We start from the raw sequence: 24281 nt of genomic DNA, 5'->3' as shown, positions 1-24281 counted from the left end.
TGGACCCCGGAGCAAAGACTACAATCTATTCCTCACGAGCAACTCAGCAAAGTGATATTACGATGTCCATTTTACAGTCGAGAAGACTGAAGCACGGGGAGGAGGATCTCCACCGCATCCTTAATTAGAAAGTGAGGCCAGGGGAAGAGGCGGTCCGTACAGAGGCCGGCACACCAGCACAGCCGCTTCGGAGCCCACAGGCCTCGCCGCCGCACTCTGCTCACGTTGCGGATGGCCGAGAGCGCCGAGAACAGACGCGCGGGTGCGACCAATGAGAAGAGGCCATCCCGAGCGGCGCGGCCAATCAGCGCAGCGCTGGAGGGGAAGGGGCGGGCATTCGCGCCGCTCGCGTTAGGCCGCGCCTGGGCTGCCCTCGCCCCTCGCAGGCCCCGGGGACCACAGGGCCAGGGCCTCAGGCCTGGGGACGCCGCGAGGGGAGACGAGACCCATCAGCGAAAGGAAAGACCCTGACCGAGGGCACCACCCGGGGCACAGGCCCACATTCCGCTCTCTCCCAGAGGTGCGGTCCCTGCTTCCCACCGCTCGGAAGTGTCGGGAGCGCCTCATCCCTCCCCCAGCTGGGTCTCAAGAGGCCACCATGCCAGGCTGTGCATGCCCGCGCCTTACCTCGTAGGGATACGGGAACGGAGAAGGGAATCTGAGCCGCGGACTGTAGTCGGCACTACCCACCCCTGCCACCGCTCCACCTCACATTCAAACCCCGGCAAAATGGCGCGGCGGCGAGGCTGCGGCCAGGGCGCATGCGTGAGCGGGGCCGAGGCGGGGGGCGGGACCAAGGGCTCTTGGCCCCACCCAGACTCGAATGGCCAATCACGGCCCCGCTCTGTGTTTGCGCTGATGTCACAAGCGACAGTGCCCTTTGGCTCTGACCGCTCTAAGGGGCGTCACAATCCCTGTTCTGAGATGAGCACAGATTCGGCGAGTGGCCGCTGGACTGTGACCTAGTTTGAGTCGGGCACGCAGCAGGCCTTATAAAACTGTTGAGCGAACTGCCCAAAATCATATCCAAAGCGTCTCAGACAGAAGAGAACTTTCTGCCCCCCCATGGAGCTTATGTTTTAGAGGAAGAAACAGAATAAACAAGTGAAATACTTTCAGATTTGGTAAGTGTTACGAAGAGGATTTAAAAACAGGATGATATGGCAGGCAGTGACATGAGTTCAATGGGCCAGAGGAGGCTTCTGAACAGGTGACAATTGACCTGAATTTCAAAAAGGAGACAGCAGTGTGATCAGTCTGCAGAGCATTCTAGGTTCTTAGGCAGGACTGAGCTAGGCTGGGGCTTTAAAAAATGAAGTGGATCCTAGCAGGACATGAGGTTAGGCCAGCAGGGTCCAGATGATGTACGGCTGCCGTGTAAGCCAGTGTTTGGATGTGTCTTAAGTGCGTGCATTACAGGACGGCCGCCAAATGTATATTTTAAAAGGCCCACACCAGTTATTGCTTGGACTGAGGGAAGAGCTTGAAGGAGGGAGACCAGTGAGGAGGCTGTTGGAAGCATCCAGGAGGGAGATGTTGGGACTGTACTAGGGCAAGTAGCAGTGCACATGGAGAGAAGTGGACAGCCTCAGGATTTATGACAGAGGTAGAGCCCATGGATCTTATGATACACTGAGTGCGGGAAAGAGAGGAACCAGTGGTGACTTCTGGAAATCCCAACCCTCAGTTTTGGCCACCTCCTCCTTGTCCTTTAACAGGACCAGCTGTCTCCACTCAGCCAATCCTTGGAATTGCTAGCTTTTTACTCCTGGGACTGAAAGGCACACTGTTTTATCATCATTCAAGGAAACACATATAAGAACACAAAATTATATAGGCATTGAGAACAGCAAAGCCCTCAGCCCATAATGACTCTGTCCAAACCTCTATGCTAAGAGATGACCAAACTCAAAACTGGCTTCTAGTAGCATAAGGCCGTGTCGCTCGGATGATGCCAGTGCCTCGGCCTCTCCCATGACTGCTTAAGAAAGCTCAGTGGTGCCAGGAGAATGTACTGTTTTTTTCCTAACCAAGACCTGAGCATGGGCCCCAACCTCCCTTTCTTAGAGCTTTACTGTAAAGGACTTACATTGTGAACTCTTCCTCCATCCCTTGGAGATATTATATATGTGTCTCCTACAATTCAGGAGTGTCTTTCTCAAGGACCTGAAAGCTCTTCCTTTGAAATGTAATCATCAGGAAGGCAGGGTCTCTGCCTCCCAGTCTCTGTGGGAGGCTAGAAGCCCAACTTTGATGATTGCCAGCTAGCCGCCACAGCTAGCCTAATCGCATTTACACTGACCAACCCTTCGTAACTTTTCATTTGAGCCTCCCTCTCCCCTTATTCCTCATTCTCTCTTTAAAACGTCCAATCACCTCTGCACCAGTCCTGATGACTGTGTTTATCCCTGACCACAACCTCACTACAAGCATATAAAAGCATCTCCTATGCAGAAAATGTAAAAAGTTGCTCCATTTGAGTAAAAGGATTATAAATAAAAGTTTTTGGTAAAATTACTCAACATTTCTTATCGTAGCCGACAAACCCTACAAGATCTGGCACTCTTGCCAAGCTGTTTGACTCATCACCTTCCTCCTTTCCCCTCCCCCCTCACTCAGCTCAGCCACCCCCACCTCCCTTTCCCTTCTTCCAAGCTCCAGGCTTATTCCTACCTCAGAGCATTCATATTTGCTCTTCCCTCTCTGCCTGTAATGCTCTTCTAGATTCTTGAATAACTGGCTATTCTGTACCTTCAGATGCCAGCTCAAATGTCACTTTCTCAAAGAGGCCTTCCACTTTTTTCCAACTGAAGTTGCCCACTCCCCTCCTCTGCCCCCTCCCAATAATGAGATGTTTACGGTTGCCACATTTAGCAAATGAAACACAGGACATCCGGTTCAATGTGAATTTCAGAAAACCAGTGCATAATTTTTTAGTATAAATATTGCATGGGACATACACTAAAAAAAAAAACAGTATTTATCTGAAATTCACATTGAATCAGGTGTCCTATATTTTATCTGGCAGCCCTAGTTCCATTATATCATTTTCTTCTTAGCATTTATCACTCCCTGCGATTAACTGTCTCTCTTTTAATCGTCCCCTCTACCACTGCCTGCCCAAGGACTCTATTAAAAACTTTATCTTATTTACAGCTGTACCCCCAGTGCCTAGCACATGGTAGCTGCTCAGTAAATATTTGCTGAATGTTGAATTAAAATCCCTAAATAGGTTAAGTCCGTTGAGAAAAGTGTACATTTTTAGGACACTGGTGAAAAAGATGTATTCTTACCATTGCCCCAGTAGTACAAGTAGTCACCTTGATCCTGCTAATCTGCTTTCCTGGACATTTTCCTCCAGTCCTTGGGAGAGCGACCCTGATGACTTAACAGCTTTTCATCCCTGAGAGCCAGTCAGGAAGGAAGCTGGCTGACGTCTTGTGTCTGTCTAGTATCACTGCCAGTTTCTGCAGGAAGCCCTCGAGCTGTGCCAAGATTATCATGTCTGTGGACATGGTTCCAGCAGGGCCCTTTGCCCTTTGCCAAGAACCATGCAGGTAAGGGCCATGGAAAGGCTTGCGTGGCCTCCCTCCCCACTCTCCCTGCACGGGTGATGGGAATCCCCATCCTCCGTCCCTACCACATACACACACTCTTAGGTTCGCTACCGCTGCTACTGTGTTGGAAAGCAAAGAAAATAGTTCAGCCATTTTCAGGAGGAACAACTGAGTATGCATGTAGTTTCCTTTCTTTCCAAACCCTGATAAAAACAATGTGTCTACTGTATGGAAAGACTTCCTTTTAAGGCCCAGCTGAGATGCAAAGAGAGTTGATAGCTAAAATTGAGAAGTGTCAGATTGTCACTTCTTATCTTTTTAAAACGGAGGCAATGTTCTTTTTAAACGTGCGTGCACATGGTAGAAACTTCACACAGTAAAAACAGCATTTGATCTTTCACTAACTAGGACATTGGCTGTAGGCAGTATAGTGAATATTTAAGTCCTCGATCCCCTTATTTAAAAAAATGTTCCTTATCTGATGTTCTCTGAGAGGCATGTGAGTCTCCCATAGTGATTCTGGCTGTGTTATTGTTAAAGGGTACTTCAGTAGTTTATATTCTGATGGCTGTTCAGGCCATTTCTTGTTGTTGAAGTCTATCATTTGATAATGTGAAACAGTCCTCTTTGGCCCTTTCATAGCTTTCCTTTTCCAATTCTGTCTTGTCCGATAGCAATATTGTTGGACCTGCTTCCGTTCCGTTAACAATTTCCTTGCCTTCCTCCCACCCTAGCCTTATGGAGATACAACTGACATACCATTCACCATCCTTTATTGCCACTCTTCTTTCATCTTTTTGTATCACACTAGTTAAGAGCGTGGACTTGAGCCAGACCACCAGGTTAAGATCCCAATGCCGTCTGTGTGACGTTGGGCAAGTTACTCGTAGCTTGGTTGCCTCATCTCTAAAATAGGGTTAAAAATATTTTATCTCTTAGGGTGGCTGTGAAGATTAAAGAGCTGATACATATGAAGCCCACGAAACAGCACCTGGGAAACAGTCAGAGCCCAACTGTGTAAGCTGTTATGACCATTTGTTATGACCGCTGGAAGGGTATTTTTGATGCCCTCCCATTGTCCCCAGTCCTCCGCTTTCCCAGGTGGTACTACTTTAGACCTGGGCAAGCCTTTGGGCCCTTGCCTTGGCCCCTGCGCTTTAGAGGGCTCCACTCTGACCCTCCTCCAGCCACTCCCTGCCAGCCGGCGAGGGGGCCGTGGGCCAAGTGGGTGTGCTTCCGTACTCACCAGGAACGCATGCCACCCCTTTTCAGACCACGTTTCGGTCACAGAGGACCCTGGAAGTCCCCACTCTTAGGCCTTGAGCCTTCTTCCAGGGTCTGTGGAAACCTCTTGTCTGGTCACTTCTGAGAGCAAGTGCACAGCAGACATGAGCACCCCCAAGCTGGAAGTGTGATTCAGGGGCATTTGTGTTTGCAGCGGGTTTGGACAGAGCTGGATGTACACACATGCACACACACATGCACACATATTCAAAGCCTTGTGGTGCAGGCTGAGGCTTGAGTAGGGGAGAGAAAGGGTACAGGACAAAAGCCACTTCTCCCCATGATGCTCTGTTCTGGTATGGAACTCTGAGGAAGCTGAAAATTCGACTTTTGAACTTCCAGGCATTACAAAGGTATTTATCAAAGAAGGAGGTTAGAATGTTTTTATTCAGAAACTCATTAGCTTGACATATAACCTTGAAACATTTAGACTTCCTGCATGTGAGCCCACATTTGTATTTCTGCCCCAAAGCCAGCAGATGTCAGTAGTGGGCTGTGTTCTCCATCCTCTGGAGCCAGTGCCCAATGACCTACAAGTGTCTACCCTCCAGCACATCAAATAGCCTGGCCCTTGTGTGAGATCCCTCCGTAGGGAGGGGCTGAAGGGAACATGAAGTATGCAGTGGAGGAGAGGGATGGGGACAGGAGCTAATGGCTGTCAAGCATGGAGAGGTGGTATGGGACAGTGGTTAAGAGGCTGGCTCTGGAGCCAGACCTGCGGGGCTTTACATCGAGCAGTGTGGCCTTAGGCAAGTTTGTTGGCTTCTTTGAGCCCCATGTTAAAAAATGGGATGTGATGAGAATAATAGTACCTGCCTTATGGAGTGGTTGTGAGGATTAAAGGGGATGATGTGTGCAGAGAAAATTCCTGACACATTAAGAATCCAGTGAATGGCCATTATTACTTTGATCATTGCTCTGGTGGGAGGTGCTATCACAGAAATGACAAAAAAAAAAAAAGGCTAAACAATGGCTGAAATGGCAAGAGCATAAAAAGTGATCACTAGAGAAGCCTAACAGGAGGAATAAAGTTCTCTTTCTCTCTTCTGGTGGAGGGGAGGGGCAAAGTGAGACTGGCAAGAATCCAGAGACTACAGAGCTTCAAACTGGAGCCCTCTGGGCACCTTTGGAGTTGAGGACTGAGCACCTTCCCGAATGCTCTCAGGGGAAAGCAGGTGCCCAGCACTGATTTCCACCATGTGGGAACGGAAGTGGGTCTTTGGGTGGCAGCTGCCTCTTCAAGCTGAGCAAGGCAAATGGAGAGTGGAACTGCCATCAACCCAAGAAAGCACAGGAAATAACTGCATTGCCCTGAGGTTGTGAACTGTCCCAGGATCATCCTAGAATTTCCACTTTAAAAAAATCCCTGCATTCTTTCACCAGAAATTCATTGAATGAATTTTGTATCTGGTATTGTGTTCCAGATGGTGAGACTGTCACACACAAATAGCCACAGTTCCTGACCCCATTGCATTCCCCCTTTCCAGCGGGAGACACACATTAAACAGATCACAGCAGATGGCAGTGAGCTCTGAGGACACCAAGAGGGCAACCAGGAGTTAGCATTTGGGTTGAACCCAGCAAGAGGAACTAGCCATGAAGCAATCCAGAGAAAGCGCATTCCAGGCAGAGGAAAAGCAAGGGCAAAGACCCTGAGGCAGGAGCAAGTGTGGAATGCTAAAGCAGTCACAAAATGGCGACTTTTAAGGTGTGTAATCAAGTGGAAAAACGAAGGCACAAATCACAAGGGCTTATGGGCCCTACATTGTCTCTGCTAGACGCCGTTCCTTTCCTCAACTTCTGAATGTCTGAGCTAGTCAGGAAGAGGTCCAAGGAATAGCCCTACAAAGGTGGCTTAAGAGATCGGGTACTGATTGTTTCTGACTCAGGGGTTTGTAACACCCAAGCAGTTCAATTTACAAACAGAGGCCTTGGAACAGAAGCTCCTCAGAGACCAGGACTGGGTTCTGCCGGATGCCCTGCTTGGTTTCCCGCCCCGCCCCTTTCCCCAGATGAACCGGCGCAGTGAAATGTAGTGTGGTTGGTGTGTGTGTGCTCTGAAGACAGTGGCTGGGTCAGAGTCCCAGCTCTGCCACTTTCCAATTATGATCCAGCCTCAGTGGGCCTCTTGGGCCTCAGTGTCCTCATCTAACAGGGGTCTAATACTGCTATCTACGTCATATGGTTATGGTGAAGTTTAAAAGACTTCCTGTATGCAAAGCACTTAGTAAGGTGTCTGGAGTGCAGTCAACATCAGTAACTGTTAATGATGTTCACTAGCATCATTAATGTTAATGAATGAATGACATTAATAGCCTGCTTAGTGCCCCAAAGGGCAGAAAGCTAGCACAAAACCTTCTGCAGAGTTCTTCCTTCCAGCTTCCACGATCTGTCCATCGGCCTCTCTCCTACAGACTGGTGCTTGCTCTTTGCCTGCTTCTCAGAAATCCACAGCGCTCTGGAGAAGGAAATCAATATGCCCTGATTTGAGCTCAAATTCACTCAAGCTAAGAAGTTTATTAGAACACATGGGTATTTCTTGACATAAATCAAAATAAATGCTTTATGCAAATCTGAATTAGGTTAAAAAAGAGGAGGCTATAGAAGCTTTATGCAAACACTGGGAATCTCCCGGAAAGATGAAAATTGACTACTGTATAAAATTATCCTCAAAGGCTCAGTCTTCAGTTGAGCACGTTAAGATTGGCACTTGTCTAGAAATACGCATTTAAATAGATAAAATCACGTTTGCCAGAATCCCAGGGGAGCACCGACCGACCCCTTCTCCTCCTCCTCTTACTGCGGGCATGCAGCTACATACACTAAGCTGGATGCTTCTAAGATGTGACACAAATCACTAATCCAAGGACAATTCAGGTATCTTAGACTGGGTAACAGGCGTGTTACACAGGTTTGCAAAAATTCCAGGGGGCCACTCTAGTCCTCTGAAAAAGAAAACATACTTTTGCCTAAAATGTGTTCCAGTCTGTTGGCAGCATACACGTGTGGTACGATGCTAAAATTACCTTTCAAAATGCTTAAATAAGCTGGAGTTGTGCCCTTCCGCAACCAGTGACCTCAGCATGCCCTCAGCATGCATAAGCAGGAAGGCCAAAGAAAGCCGAAAGTATCTGCCACAGATGGACTTTTAGGTCCTACAGCACCGTGCTGAAAGAGTTTTGTTACGCAGAGGAAGGAGGTCACTTTAGTTCAGGGTGTTTCAACCTTGGCACTACAAACACTGAGGCTGGGTGATTCCTTGTGGGGCGCGGGGAGGGGAGGGGCTTAGCAGCATCTCTGGCCTCTACTTACTAGGTGCCAGTAGCACAGCCACCCCTCGCCACAGTAGTGACAACCAAAAATGTCTTCAGACATTACCAAGGGTCCTCAGTGTTCCCTGCGGGCAGAACTGAAGACCACTGCTCTAGATAAAACTGAAGAGATAAAGACTGGAAACAAAGGGCCATCCCTTTGTTCTTGCCTGGAAGCAGGTGAAATGTGGAGCCACAGAGAGTTTTTCCCAGGGAATTAATACGGACGACCACGTTTCAGTCAATTTCAGCAGTGGACTATTTTAAGTACGAGCATGATTTGTAACTTCAGATATTTCAGAAAGAATGGACTGTGCACTTGGGAGGCAGTAAAGCCGAGCGTAGCGCTCCCTGTCGTCCTGTGTCGGCTCCCTGCATGAAACTGAGCCTCGTCTCCCACTCAGTGCCCCGCTGCCCACCCTGTGAGCCTTCCTCTGTGGCCCTGGCCTCCATGCCGGCAGGAGGAGAGTTCTGTCTTCTCTTAAGAATGAACCCACAGGTCAGACTAATTAATGGGATAAATAAGAATCTTCTCGTGACCTCATAACGAGACACTTTTCCGTTTCTCAGTGGGAAGGAAGGAAGGTGAAAGGGGAATTTTACTTAAAAAAAATGAAAACCCACAATTAATGTTCTCCCATTAATAATTATATTAGTTAAATATAAAGGCCAAATTATACCACCAACTGAAAACCACAAGCTTATACCTGCCACAGGAACTAACCCAAAACCATGGTTTGGTATGAATTAATTACTATAGTACAAGCAGCTTTACTTTTTAAAACTTTATTGATTTACCACCTGATTAAAGCATGAGATATTCATTTTAACAGTATTGTACATAATATTTTTACATAGAAAACTTTACATAGCATTTCATATTATATAATTCTGCTTATTCTTTCAAAAATGTATACATCCATTGGGCAAGGAATGCTTTTCATTAAATTACCAATATTAAATGCACTTAATCATCGTGTGTAGATTAAAGAAAAGTAGCTATTATCTAACTTTTAGGCATTTTAAGGAGGTAAAACATACATTTTGCACATAAAGAAATATTTGATGCAAATGTGCATAAAGTTTTTAAAAAATCAGAACACTGAGAAAAACTACACTTTTGATGAGTGTCTTTTTTTTGAGAGCAAGGATTTCCATACATAGTCATTCTTTTAAATAGTCAGCTTTGGTTTCCTTGTTTCCCAAACTACAAAGCTGCTGATAGCAAAATTTCAGGATTTCACGTGAGTTCAAGCTATGTCTATTTTAACACAAATATTAAAACAGAAATCAGAAAATGCAGTTTTATTAAGAATCCAGCTTCTGTTTAAACCAATATCCATGTGCATCATAACAACAAACATTTGAATGAGACATTCATAGTTGCATCTGTTAGTAGGTTCCTTTAATAACTATAAAGACTACTAAATGTACAGCCATAATCACAAAAGAACAACAGAAAATTTTTTTTTGGTTTTTTTTGTGTGTGTGTGTGTTTTGTACAAAAGTCACCTCTCAGAGGAAACTGTAGTTTCCAGATTATTATTATACAATTTCCGTAATATATGTTCTTTGGTTGTCCATGAGGAGTAACAGGGAAAAGGTGTATTTGACTTTAAAGATGCACATTAGAAATAAGATTTCCCATCCACTGTTTGTTGTTAAGATGCCAAAGCTGGTGATCTCCCTAAAGGACAATGAAGAAAAATGAAATTGCTCAAAGCAGCAGGATTGTAACAAACAAAATCTTTTTAGAGACCCAGCAGAAATAATCAACACTTAAAGCATTCTGAGAAAGAAATAAGGCCTTGGAAATGCTTCGCTCTCCTCCATAACCTTGTTAATGAATGGCACCCCGGCTCGGTGCTAGAGTCACACACACCCTGTTCACTAGTGTTTGAGTGGCACGAGCCACGTTCCCCGCGAGCTAGAATAGATTTATTCACAAAATAGGATTTAGGCTGAATGGCTTATCACTGGAGGTAAGGGATTTCCTCTGTATGTCACGGTCCACCGACAAGAAAAATCACCCTAAATCGTTTTACATCCAGTTTTTAAAAGGTCCATGCTGGTACAATTCAAATGCCTCACTCAGAAAACTGAATCTTTTGAGAAACACAGCTGAAAAGAAATTTAAACCTGAACGTTTCAGCAAGGAACAAAATGTGCTTACACATTTCCCATTCTGCAAGAGGAGGTAAAGATGAAAGAGAAGGCAGGAATACATGGGCAAAGTCTTGCGGTCACATTTAGTGACGAAAACGTCATGAGAGCTTCAGAAGGAAGAGAAAAATCTCCAACTAGGGATGCAGCTGTACAGAAAATCTAAGTATGAACAAACCTGCATGCTCCCCACTTACACCTTCAGTGCACGTGTTGATGGGGACTGACTCGCCGAGGTTGTGAGGCACCACAGTACTGGCAAGTCAGTCTTAGGATGTACGCTCCACGCTGCGGTGTAAAGACGTAATGGATTCCGGGACCAGGACAAGTGTGCTAACAGTTTCCATCACAGAAAAATACTCTCCCACAGTCCCTTCCTGCTAATTTCACAGCCTTTCTTCTCCCATGTAGGTAAATAACATAAAAACCTAAACCTGCTCTTTTTTTCTTTGGTAGAGAAATTAAAACACTTTTGGGGAAAGAAAAAAGTCGACAGAGTGCTGCTGGCCAAAACCAAACATTTTCAAGGCTATTAAACACAAAAAATATAAGAAATCGGTCTCTTAGTAAACAAAAGCACCAGAAGTCCTTCTCTATAAAGAAAAAGTATCCGATTTTTTAGATTGATTCCCAGCTTACTAACTTCTAAGGCACCAGAGTTGACATCAATACAACCCAATTTGCAGGACTACAGGGCGCAGGCAGCAGCCTGAAGGTTTGGTAACTGACATTTCCAATGCTGAGCGCTGCCCTCGGCGAGCAGGGGATGGGAGGGCAGAGATGAACGCGTGTTCCTTCTCACTGACTGAGAATACATCAAGCTCCCAAATATACTGCTTGCAGGCATCGGGCCGTGTCCACAGGCCGCCTGCCTTTACGTAGGCTGCACCAGAATCCAGTTCTGCTGCAGTTAAGAGTCATTGCACCATCATCAACATAATAAGGACCCCAGAATCTAACCCTGCCAAAGAACTCGGCTCTTAGGCTCAAATTAGCAGGAGCACTGAACACATGCCCCCCCCCCCGCCAGATGGCAGTCAGCTGTGCTGGCCTCACAACAACACAGGTCCGCTCTGGCTGAACCCACGACGTGGCACGGGGCTCAGAGGTTCCCGGGAGCCACCCTTCTCACGCCCGGTGCCCAGGCCTCTCTCAAGGGCCCCTTTCGTGGAAACGGTGCCAAGCAGGGATACCAACAATTGGTACACTCACTATTCTGAGGTAAAAATAAAAGGTTTACTCAAATATAAATTAATTCTCTTAAATTACTACTTCATTTTTGTTACTACTTCATATATTAGATGGACAATGTATTCTGGAAATTTTAATTTAATACCCTTCCACAAATACTTACTTCAAGGAAGACTAATCATCTTCATTAAATTGTTTACTTTTTCCTATAGACTTTTTCTCCCCAAGTTACTAAAGAGAGCCAGGAGGCACTACGTTTTTTTTTAAAAACCTTTCAAGCTCTTAATTCTAACTTAATTACTAAACTCTGCCTTCAGTCAAATCCTCAGTAATATCTTTTTTTTGTAAAATGTTTTAAAAATCACCCAGACGTGAACAAAACAGAAAAAAAAGAAAACAACCCTTTTCCCCCCACCTTTCCCCAAACTAACGTAACTACAGTTGACTCACAACTGACAAAAACACTCAAACTTCTCTAGCACAAACAACAAAAAACCCAGCATATCTGAGGTGGCGGTTAGCCGTTACAAAAAATTTTATTAACGTACTCTCTAAGAATCATGAACCTATACAGCTATGTTCAGTATCTTCAAGGAGAGTGACTTCCTCTGACAGAACATTTACAGCCAATCGTGGGCCTTTGCTTGAAAACCATGGCATGTGTGACAGCAGACCTGACAGAGTTCAGTCAGTAAAGTGAGATGACAAGAGATGAAACAGACTCCCCACCGACTGCGGTAACTGGGTACGCGATGGTGTAAAGAAATACAACGCCTGAGTCAGGGCCTCGGGCGGAACCGGCGCAGAGCCCATCTCCATCCGGGCCATTCTGAGCTCCAAGATGCCGACTTTCTGCGGTCTGACCCCTCCCGAGACGTGGCAGGCGGAGGTGGCATGGTGACAGTTCTGCAGAGCTGGAGCAGTGGCCCGCAGGGGCCAGGGCTACCACACTGGTGACAGGGTCCCTGGTACCTGTGATGGCTCTTCTGGAATCCATATCTTATATACAACACCTATCCTTAGGAAGAACTTTCGCAGAACAGCTCGGAGCTCAGGAATCAGGTCAAACTGCATAATTTCACACAAGTAGGGGTAGTACATTGAAGCATGTGCTTTAAACTTGAGGAGAGGGAAGGGACGGAGGTGGGGAGAGAGAGAGAAAGAGAGAGAGAGAGAGAATTAGACGTTGAACTATCTCTCAGCACAAGTTCTTCAAAAGTATTCGTCTCACTGTGGAACTTCTTGCAGTATTTGTGCTTTTTCTTGCTATTAGAAAGTTAGTACAAAAAATTTGCAAATTAAAACTTCTTTTGATTATACTGAACTCCAAACACAAATTATTTGGGGACAGCCTTGATACCAAAGTCAACATTCATTTTAATAAATCAGGTTTTCAGTTCTAAACTCATGTTTCACAATCTCAACCCTCTCTTCCAACAAAGCCACACTGAAAATCACTGTAGCTGCTTAACAGCAACGTGCCTGGTTTCAACTTCAGCCTTTCTCAACTAGGGTTCTTGGAGACAAAAAGCCCCAGTAACCTCAGGCATCCATTGTCCGTAATGCACTGAGGTCTCTCCAGTGCGCCTAGAACGCGGTGGTTATGCAACCACCCTTGGAAGGATGGAGAAGGTAGTTAACTTCAAACGCTGAGTAAAAAGCCCACCCAGACTGTGGAGACATCACTTGTTTATACCTTTTCATCATTTATTTTGAGGGTTTTTGTTAGAAGTAACAACAAGAGACTTGTCCAGGCCTCCCGATGGCTTTCAGAATTCACCGTGATGAAATACGCGAGGGCCTCACTGCACACACTAGGAGAATCAGAGAGGGGGAGGCACATCAAACAAAAGATGAACAGCTGACAGTTCCACTGACGTGGAGAACTCTTTACTCCTGCAAATACAATTATTTATTCCCATTTTATAGCTGAGGAAACTGAGGCCAGGTGATCTGCTCACCTGTAAAGTGGGACTGAATAACTGTACCAAACTCAAGGGGTGCTGTGAAGATATAATGAAGTAGGTTAAATGCTAGCCTCGTGCAGGCCTGGCGCCGGCTTTCTCTTCTCACATCTCACACAATTGCTATTTTTAAAACGTGTTGTGCTAAGAACTGAACACTGATGTACCTCCTTTAGAGAAACTATGAGACAATGTAGGTAATTCTCTTTTGGGCTTGACAGAAGTTGAAATGAGCTACTGGTGTCCCCTTTAATCAATTAATTCTTTTTTCAGTTTATGATTTATTATATATTCTCATTGTAAGATGACTGAAAAGTGCAAAAAATTATAAAAGAGGAAAAAATTCTCTTCATTCCATCATCTTAAGGGACACATGACAATATTCTGACATACTACCTTCCAGTTTTTCGTCTATGATTTTTAAAAAACATTTGCTGAAAAATCACAAGTATATATGGTTTCACATCCTGCTTTTTTTTGGTGGGGAAACTTGTATTATGAACATGTTCCCATAGCAAGGAAAATTATTTTTTTAAAACTTCATGACAAAAATAGATATTTATTTATTATTGTATTATTTTAAAAATTATTATTTTTTTATTTTGGGAGGAGGAGATAATTAGGTTGATTTATTTTTAGAGGTGGTACTGGGGATTGAATCCAGGACCTCGTACATGCTAAGCATGCGCTCTACCACTTGAGCTGTACCCTCCCCACTAAAAAACTTCATTTTTAATGGCTGTGTAATATTATATCATAGGATACACCAAAATGTAGTTATCAACTCCACAGTGGAGCTGTTTTAAGAGTCTCATGCTCTACTAACTGAGCTAGCCAGGGGGGTGCTTATGGTGGAGCTGTTTTAAATTTTTTCTCTTTATAATAAGTCAGTCTGTAATGAATGTTCTGTGTGGGGATCCTGCTTCTTTAACAGTGGAATTACTGAGTCAAAGAAAGAGGCTGACTATTTTAAGGCTCTTGATATATTATGCCGCCTGGTTCCCAGCAAAACCCTGTCACTGCCCCCAGCAGTGTAGGAGTGTGCATGTCTTTATCGCACGGTTGCCAACACTGCATGTTACTGCTTTTAAATCTTAAAGGAGTGAAAGGAGGCTCAGACACAGTATCGTGCTCACGGTTGCCTAAGAAACTGGGTGGCAAAGATCTACTTTTCTGCAGGGGGCTCTCTCCAGGGCTTCCACTGTCTCCCAAATGCTGCATTTCCACATAATCCAAGTACATCCTGGTACCCACGGGACTCTAATATGCTCCTCTGCGAAAGAAGGACTAGGCGGGACGCTAGGGCAGCCCGTGCTCTGCAGAGGACCGAGTCAGGGCTTCACTCTGGGCCTGATGCCTCTGAGCTCAGCGCACCTTTTCCAGACCATGTTTCTCTGCTTTAAGAAACATATGGATGAAAAATGGGGCCTTGCCCTCTTCAGGGCATTAAACAAAGTCAAATGGAAGAGTTACCAAATAGAAAGAAAAAACAAAAAGGAAAACAGCGTGTGAGGGAGTCAACATGTAGGTATTTTTCACCTACTTTTTTCAAATACAACATTATTGTGAAGCACTTTGTGTGCTACAGGTAAGAAATTCAACCAGAAACCATTCTTCTTACGTTAAAAGTCGCTGCTGTATTTCTTCCCAGGAATCCCTGCGGTTCTCATCGACATACATTCGAAACAGGATCCTCAAACAACAGGCCAGGCTGCTGGTTTCTTGTTTTAGGAGGTTGGGTTTAGACTTGCCCTTAAAACCTAGACAGCAGATGGTCATATAAATAGTGCACACTTCCAGGGTGATGCTGAGAAATCACACGGGAACCTAATCTAGTTACTTCAGGAAACACTGAAACAGCTCACATTCTTAATACGGCTCAACTGTGATGTCAGATGAAGGCAGCCCTGACCTCCCCTCCTCTGTACAGGATACGTTTTGCTCCTCAACTCCCTGAGCTGCTCTCCATTTAGGCTCTGCTCGCTGGCTGGAGAAGTCATTCATTTTATCTTCTCAAGTGTAAAAGCTCTTTAAGAATTCTAGCATGTTTCTAAGTTGCAAGATTTTTTTTTCTTCACAAAGTGCTTAAGAACGCATTTTCTTAAACAAAGCAGTACCAGTCAGCCACAGAGACGTGTAAACCACTCTGAGAAGCAAAACCTGATTTTAGGCAAAGACACAAAACATCTAGATATTTTAAAGCCACAGAGAAAAATGACATTTTAAAATTGTGGGTTAAAATAGGTACTTGGGGGAGAAAAAGTGATGGTGACAACATAAAAATTATATGAAGTATCACTTTAGTGCAAAGTTCACCAAGTGAGACTCCCATCTGCATATATACGTGTGTGTCTACACACACACACCCACCTCCAGGACTCAGGTACTTAGCTTGTGGAGGTGGGAAAGAGAATCCACAAAAGTCTCAAAAAGGGATGAATGCTTCTGTTTCTCCTAGACTATCACATTTTTTATATCACATTTAGCTACACAATCTCAAGTTAATGTAACATTTCTTGACTTGCCAGATCAATTCAACTCTCTGTCAATTTGTTTTTCCATCGAATACTTACTGACTCTCCCGTGTGCCAGGCAGTATTCCTGGTACTAGGATGAAACATATCCAGCATCTCTTTCTACCTCAAGCATGAAGATATGGCAAGTTATTCCAGCTACGTGTACCATATCTGGAATTTTCCAAAGGCTTTAATGTTTTAGGATGGTGACCAGTGTGACCACCTGTCCGACCTACAGTGTAGCCTTCCTTACCTGCTCGCCACAGGACAGTCCGCTGCTCATAATTGGAGTTGAAGGCCTTTGAGAATGAATGAGACTCTTGCAAGCAGTCCAACAGCTTGAAGAGGTGCTGGGAAGACATGCACTTATACATTCCCTGATCCTCTGTCTCTATGTGGATATCTGCATCCAGTGTGTCTTGCTAAAGAGGGGAGGACAGGAAAGCTAAGTAAAGAAGGTGGAATAGTTTTGGATATCGTGGTATCAGATAGAGGCCATCATAACTGTCCAGAGCTCATCCTCTGTAGAAGGAACACTTCATTCCTCAACACCCTGAGCGGTCTCCCATTTAGACTCTGTTCAGTGGCCAGGGAAAGAACACCCTGGGCTCTTGCATGATGGTGGGCTTTGCTGGCCGGAAGTCTCAGTTTCGTTAGCACTGCCTTCGTTGCGTGAACAGGAGTGTGATTTCTCAATTTATTTCACTACAGGATTGCACTATTTTTTATTTTATCAAGAAATTGTATCAATGTGCACTTAGGATGCTTCTATATCTTGGCAATTATAAATAATGTTGCTGTTAACAGCAGGGTGTATATATCTTTTTGAATTAATTCTTATTTTGTGGTTTGCTCTATTCCTTTGGTAACTATGTAAGTTTAAAAAGCTAAAGCTCTAAATGTTCTTAGAAACAATGAACAGTACATATATGTAAATTTAAAAAATATGTGCAGTAAAAAAAGAGCAACTGGAAAATGAGAAAAATTGCGCTGCACGAGACAGGTGTGTCTCAAAACACAAAGACAGACATTGTTAACCAAAGCCTCATCAGGTGATTAATGAACTTTACAAAGTTTGACAACTGTGTTTTCAAATGTGAAGGGAAAAACCATAAAAATAGGTATGGAGTGCTAGATTTTTATTGAACATGTTGCCTAAAATGTGAGACATATTTACAGATTTTGTATCTGTCGAGCCCTCTAGGAAAGGACCACATCCCCTTCTATAAGTCAGAGGTTACAGAAGGGCTGAGTGATCTATAGATTCAATGCAATCCGCATCAAAGGCCCTGCTGATACCTTTGCAGGAACTGACAAGCTGATTCTGAAATTTGTGTGGAAATGTTAAGTGACACAGAATAGCCAAAATAATCTTGAAAAAAGAAGCTAAGGTTGGAAGGCTCATACTTCTCAATTTCAAAACTTACTAAAGTAAGTAATCAAATAATCAGGACAGTGTGGTAATGGCATAAAGCCAGGCACAGATCAATGGAACAGAACTGAGATCCAGAAATAAATTCTCATATTTATGGGTGTCAGAACAATCCAGTGGGAAAAAATAGCCTACACAACAAATGGTGCTGCGGCAACTGAACATCTATGTACAAAAGAATGAAGGTAGATGCTCTTTAGGGTGCAAAATCTCCCATCATATACAAAAGTAAACTCGTAAATGGATCAAAGACCTAAATGTAAGAGCCAAAATCAGGAAGCTTAAAAGAAAATGTAGGCCTAAGTCTTTGTGACCTTGAATAGGTAATGTTTTCTTAGAAATAACATTAAAAGTACAAGTAACTCAAGAAAAAAATAGTAACTTGGACTCTATCAAAATTAAAAACTTCTGTGCTTCAAAGGACAGCATCAAGAAACTGAAAAGACAATGTACAAAATTGGAGAAAAGAGGTGCAAATCATAAATGTCTGATAAGAGACCAACATTCAGAATATACAAACACTCTTACAATTTAATGATAAAAAGATAAAATATCCAACTTAAAAATGGGCAAAGGATTTAAATAGACATTTCTCCAAAGACACACAAATGGCCAATAGCACAAAAGATGCTCTATATTATTAGTAATCAGGGAAACAAATCCAGACCTCAATGAGATACACAATGAAGTGTCACACCCACTGGTATTGCTATACTGATAATAATAAAAAAAAAGACAATCACAACCACTGGTAAGGCTGTGGAGAAATTAGAACCTTTATACACTGCTGATGGGAATGTAAAATAGTCCAGCTGCTCTGGAAAACAGTCTGGCAATTCCTCAAAAAGGTAAACACAGAGTTACCATATGACCCAGCGACTCTACACCTAGGTGTATACTCAAGAGAATTAAAAAGATATGTTCACATTAAAATTTCTAAACAAATGTTCATAGCAGCATTATTCATAATGGCCAGACAATGGAAACAACTCAAATGTCCATCAACTAGATAAACAAAATGTGGTACAGTGATACAGTGGAAGATTAAACAGCCACATATAAAAATAATGAAGCCCTGATACAGGCTACAACACAGATGAACCTGGAGAACATTATGCTACGTGAGAGAAGCCAGACATAAAAGCTTACATACGATATGATTCCACTAACATGAAATATCTGGATTAGGCAAATCCACAGAGACAGAAAACAGATCAGTGGTTGCCAAGGGCTGGAATGGGGAGGGAATGGGGAATGACTGCTGATGGTTAGGTGTTTCCCTTTGGCAACGATAAAAATCTTCTGGAATTAGACCGTGGAGATGTTTGTACAACTCTGTGAATATACTAAAGCCACTCAATTGTGTACTTAAAAAGTTAAAAAAAAAAAAAGGGACAAACTTTGGGCTGGATCTGGCCCACATATGTACTTTGTTGATCAAGAATGACAGTATTTAATAAACAGGCGAATCCCTATATGAAAAAAATCTTGGTTCTGCCTCCTCTGGAAAACCCGGAAGACCCTCGCAGGTTGCCCTGAGAGCAGCAGTGTCAGCCGCCGGAGCTGGGGAGTGGCTGTGGCCCCCGCTGGGCTGGCGCTCACCGGTTTCACGGTCCCACTCAGCCTGCCGCGGGCGCTCACAGAACCAGCCAGCCCCTGGAGCACTTAAGTTTGCAACCTTTGGTGTAAGGTGACAGTCCAGTTTTTGGACAATGAATTCTGTTTCCAAGCGTACGGTATATACAAAAGATTGCATACAAGACAGAAGAGTGAACTTTCTGAAGGAAGAACTGGTACCTTTATCCGCATATTTTCCCTCTCAGTGATTTATGGTTAAACTGGCTACCTATTATAAGAAACAGTCCCTGGGACTGGTAACACACTTTTTGAAGCACCAGGGTGGAGGGTGGGATCTAAGCAGTGGCGTGCTGGTAAACTGGCTCTCTGGGAAATAAAAAAAAGGAAGGAATCCCTGATTTTTAGTGTTTGCTGATTTCTGTGGTGTCAATACCCCAATCAGGGCCAATTTTAAGCTATGAGTACCGTGTCACTGAGCGCTGGCCTGGGAAGAGATGAGCACAGGAGCCTGTCCGAGCACGCCCCTGCGCACCACTGCACCTGAGCAGCCTCCCCACAGATGAGGGCGCCCTCCTCCGGGCCTGCTCTTACCTGGGCAGCAGCCATGTGCTCGGCATCTTCCTTCTTGCTCGTTGCAGGGTAGAACACGATGTTGTCGATGGTCTGGATCAGTTCCAGCTGGACCACACACTTGATGAGGAGGCTGGCAAACAGTTTCTGATCTATGTTAGATGATAAAGATTAACCCTAATAACGATTCAGCCAGTACAGAACTCACTGAGCTCCTACCATGCGCCAGCACGGTTCCTGACGCTGTGGCACAGCAGTGAATAAGCTGCACAAAAACCCGTTTCCACAGCAGAGACAGACAGCAAACTACTGAAAAAAAATACAACGTGTCAAACGATGAGGATGTAAGGTAGGGATGGGGATGATGAGGTTGGATGGTGTCATGAGAGGGTTCCAAGTTTAAACAAACTGGTTAGGAAAGGTCTCTCTGAAAATGCGCCATCTGTGCAAAGGCCTGAAGAAGGGAAGGGCGCCAGCTATGCAGGCCCCATGTCCTCCAGCAAGTCTCCCTGCTGCCTGGAGGCCCACTCCCACAGATCAGCTCCGGCCCGTGCTGTCCCCACAGTCCTGCGTAGCTGGACTCTCCAAAGAGAGACTTCCGAGTTTCTGGATCACCTTCTGTCTGCTTTCCACATTTTCTACTTCCATACCCCTCAAGAGTTGACTTCTACCTCTTTTGGTGGTTAGCTATCTTTGACTGGTTAGCGATTCTTAATGTAGAATTCCCTGTTCAAATTGTTGATGTGGTTTCTGTCTGCTGACTAGACTCTGACTAACATCTCATCTTAATCCCTGGGCTCAGGGACGGCCCATGTCTGGCACTTCGTAAGTGCTGGCTGATGTGACTACAGTCAAAGTAGAGCTTCCTTTTCAACTTGTTGTCATCGAAGCAGAATGTTGAAAATATTAAATAGTAAATATTAAATAAAAACAAGGAGTTGGGTCATCTTCAAGCTTTTGAAAGTGGCTTGGAAGCTATATGTACATATAAAAATTCTCCATGCAGAGTTAGTTTTGTAATTGAAAAAGTATATAGTGGAATTGCAGCAGACATTTAACTTGTGCCAATTCAATGACACCATCTTGGACCAAAAATAAAAAGAAGGAAAGAAAACAATACGGATGATGTGTAAGAGATTCTGCCTGCTGCTCTAATTCAGCTTAGACCCAGAAGACAGGCTGAGACAGGAGACTGGGAGAGACAAAGCACTGTTCCTTGGAGGAATGGCAGGGGTCTCAAGTCCCAGGCACCTCTCAGGGCATAAACATCTTGCTGCACTTACCACACCATTTAAAGAAATGTCCATTTGCCCCTCCCACACAGGCCGACCCCTTTATCTGGGGCTGACGAGGGCACAGCTCGTCCTCTCCCCGCACACTGGAGAGACAGGATGTGCTACAGACACTGAGGAACAGCCTCAGTGTCTCCAACATGGTGCCTCTTTCATGGATTCTAAGGGTGATTATTTTTCATGCCTTCAGAAGATAATGGTGACCACACATGGCTTTGTCTAACGTGCTGCTTCAGAAGTTAATGTCAATATTAACCCCTACAGCCTGGCGTGTTGAGAAGAGGGTGAAATTGCTAAGAAGAAAAACAATGGGGAAACATAACCTTTAAAAGACCAGATTAACACCAGAGACGTTCCCATTTCTTGGTCAGCCAAAAGTATGTCTGAATCCCAACTCTACTACATAGTGGCAAATCACATCACCTAAGTCCCAGTTCACTCAAAGGTAAAACAGCAGCCCCCTCAAAGGGCAAGCACAAGGATCGCGTGAGATCACACACGGAACACACAGCACAGAGCCTGGCTCACAGCAACTGTTAAACCTTTAAAAAAAAAATGACAGACAGTAAAACATACGATAAGCAACAATAAGAGAGAAACTGGTAAAAGTAATTTGAAACTCATATCCAGAAAAGGGATCACTAACGCACAGAGTCTTCCCCAAACCAATAAAAACATGAACAATACAAAATGAGCAAAGATTATGAACAGGTTAGTTCACAGAAAAGAGAACAGGAATAGTTTTAAACACATGAAAAACTGCTCAGTTTCACTTATAATTAGAAAACTGCAGATTAAAACTACTCAAAAAACACCAAATATCACCTAGATGTTCCCAAAGATCACGCAAACAGGTACAGACTAACAGGCAGCGATCTGGAATTATCTGTCAAAATAGCAAATGCACTTCTCTTTTAATCCAACAATCTATTTCTGGGAATTTACCGTACAGTTAGACTCACACACAACACATGTATTAGGTGATTCACTGCAGTACTGATTACAACAGAAAAAGACTGAGAGTAACATAAACGTCCACTGGTAGGAACCCAATTAAGCAAATAATAGTACATCGACAACCTGAGGCAACATAAAGTGGTATTCAAGAGCGTGAGAGCACTTTAGGTACTGACTTCGGATGATCTATATTAAGTGAAAAAAAATGCACAGATGGTATTCTACAGCCTGCATGAAGAGGAGTGGAAGAGAATTCATATACAAAAAGAGACACATACGTGTATGTTTGTGTATATGGATGTGCGTCTGCTTACATATGAATAAAGTGTCTCTAGAAAGGTACACGAGAAACTGGAGACACTGGCTGCCACAGGGATGGCAGGGGTGCAAGAAAGGCTTATCCTGTTTACCCTTTTGTACCTTCTGAATATCTGAATCACATAAATGTGCTACCTACCTAAAATGAATAAATCAAAACAACAAACAGAAGTGGCCTTACTTGCATACGGTCTGCCTTTCCAACTGTCATCAGTTGGGTTGGAGAGTTGGCTCTGGCCTCTCTCAGAGGCATTTTTATCTATGCTGCTTAAAGACTGGCGGTCCAGATCCACATCCTAAAAGTAAACCAGAGAGAAACTCAACGTTCATTTCTCCATCCACAAGTACCTGGACAGAGCCGTGCCTGTTGTAACACTGCTGACTCAACTTCTTGCTCAGCTTTAAGTATAATTACACCACATACTTCTCAAAGGCTGCATGGGAGAGATTACAAATTCCAATTATTTTTCCTTCCCATTAAAATTTCACATTTTCATCGCTTTTCGGCCTTTGGGCTAAGATCAAGTGTCAAATTTCACATTTTCTTATTCCAACTTAAAGGGCATTTCTCTACATATTATGATTTCATGATAAGTGTAACAAAATTTTAATGAGATCAAGTTCAAAAATAAGTAAGTGCAGAAGCTTTTTAAAAAAAGTTGAGAGCCAAAAGATTGAAAAAACAGAAAATATTTATATAATGTGATTCATTTTCACGTTGCTATGTCCCAAATGCCTTTTAAAATCTAATGACCTTGTAGTTTTTGGAAATAGAAGTTAATAATACAAGCCCTCCCTATAAACAAAGTATTTTTAAGTGAGACTTGGATTAGAACTTCTTTATGTGGCCTTACACAAAAAATAAAAACTACTATTTCATCGGTGGAGAGGAAAACACTCTTTCAATAGGAGGGCAATAAATTACGGATAATTATACCAAAGTGATAGTTACAACACCGGAACACCAGAACTGACGTGAGAGTCCAACAAGGGAGAATTCACTAAATAAATTACAACAATGTACAGCCAGCCACTGCAGAGGCTTTCTCAGAGAACAGTTAAGAATATGGAAAAATGCCCACAGTGGTGTTAAGTAATGCATTATGTTCCAAGTGAGCCTAAATTTCAAATATGTGGGTTGTGTGTGCTCAGTCACATAAAGAAAAAAAATAGAAATGCTTTGTGGTTTTTACTGATTGAAGCTGACTTATTTGCTTAATACTTTTCTGTACTTTCTAAAAAACATGCTAATGAACATATATAGTGTTTAGATCTTACAACCTTTTAAACTCACTTCCCATGAGAAAAGCACAAATTCTTTTGGCTCCTTATTCAAAAAAATTTTTTTTGATAATATGTGATCAGAGAAAAGACAATAAAAAAAAAATCTTACCATATGTTTTTCTGCTGCATCCTCCTCCATTCCTACAGGTCTCCATGTCAGCAAACTAAAGGGAAGGCAAGAGAAGGAAAATGATCAGTGTGAAAGGCAGGCCCGTGGTTCAAGACAAGCACTGCAGAACAAACAGCAGTGATCACATTAACACTTACACATGCGGGATGGTGGTTTTGAAAATATCCAACATACAATTGCATGTTTCGTCCCAGACGTCAGGACTGAATTTCTCTCCATTGGATATTACCAGGTTTTCTAAGCAATTTGTACCTGATCGAGCCAATTGCTCATTATCTGTAAAATAAAACAACATCTATCATTAAACTTCAAATGCTGTTTGGATTCCAACCTGGCTGCTGCTGCTTCCTATTGTGAGGTAGGGACTATGCAACTGGTGGTTTTGTAGGCTTTTAATTAATGAAGCACCGCTATAGATGGTACTAAAATTTTTAGAGTTTAAGTAGGCTATAAAAAAGTAAAATTATTTACCATAGCTTTATTGCTAGAGATGGAAGAAACTCAACACTTTGCTACTTAATTACCTGGCTTCTTGTATGAGAAATGGTAAAAGAAGATGGAAAATATTAGACCAGTGTTTCTAAAAAGTTAGTCACTCAAACGTTATATTTCCAATTTTTTCTGTGTCAGTATCAACTGATCATTTATTTTAAAATATTTATTTTGAAAAATTTAACCTTTATATTAACCTTGTCCTGAGTCAAAACTATCAAGGGGATCCAAGTCTAACGTGC

General features: G+C 43.4%; 2 protein-coding genes and 1 long non-coding RNA gene across 6 annotated transcripts in view; 1 reads left to right on the top strand and 2 right to left on the bottom strand.

Moving 5' to 3' along the window:
• Window positions 1-770, bottom strand: part of CSE1L (chromosome segregation 1 like) — a 34881-nt gene extending 34111 nt beyond the window's left edge. Inside the window, exon 1 of the mRNA XM_006206672.3 lies at window positions 628-770. The gene's annotated coding sequence lies outside the window, so the exon portion shown is untranslated. The remainder of the gene's footprint in view (window positions 1-627) is intronic.
• On the top strand, window positions 745-23877 carry LOC140687452 (uncharacterized). 2 transcript variants are annotated; one of them, XR_012061794.1, is made up of 3 exons: window positions 879-1124; window positions 4497-4574; window positions 23565-23877. It is a non-coding gene; the product is annotated as an uncharacterized lncRNA (long non-coding RNA). The 2 variants fall into 2 exon arrangements; XR_012061793.1 differs by lacking the exon at window positions 4497-4574 and having other exon boundaries at window positions 745-1124.
• ARFGEF2 (ARF guanine nucleotide exchange factor 2) overlaps window positions 12011-24281 on the bottom strand; it is an 81029-nt gene continuing 68758 nt past the window's right edge. For all 3 annotated transcript variants that reach the window (XM_072944357.1, XM_072944356.1, XM_072944358.1), the window contains exons 32-39: window positions 23685-23823; window positions 23527-23581; window positions 22315-22429; window positions 19588-19718; window positions 16240-16408; window positions 15092-15230; window positions 13203-13320; window positions 12011-12625 (exon numbers count right to left, since the gene is read on the bottom strand). In XM_072944357.1, coding sequence (XP_072800458.1) covers window positions 12449-12625; window positions 13203-13320; window positions 15092-15230; window positions 16240-16408; window positions 19588-19718; window positions 22315-22429; window positions 23527-23581; window positions 23685-23823 — 1043 coding nt within the window. In that variant the 3' untranslated portion in view covers window positions 12011-12448. The remainder of the gene's footprint in view (window positions 12626-13202; window positions 13321-15091; window positions 15231-16239; window positions 16409-19587; window positions 19719-22314; window positions 22430-23526; window positions 23582-23684; window positions 23824-24281) is intronic.

The sequence above is a fragment of the Vicugna pacos genome, chromosome 19 (genome assembly GCF_048564905.1).
Source record: "Vicugna pacos chromosome 19, VicPac4, whole genome shotgun sequence".
Classification (NCBI taxonomy): Eukaryota; Metazoa; Chordata; class Mammalia; order Artiodactyla; family Camelidae; genus Vicugna; species Vicugna pacos.
Note: the sequence above shows the minus strand (reverse complement) of the source record. Positions and strands in the feature narration are given on the sequence as shown.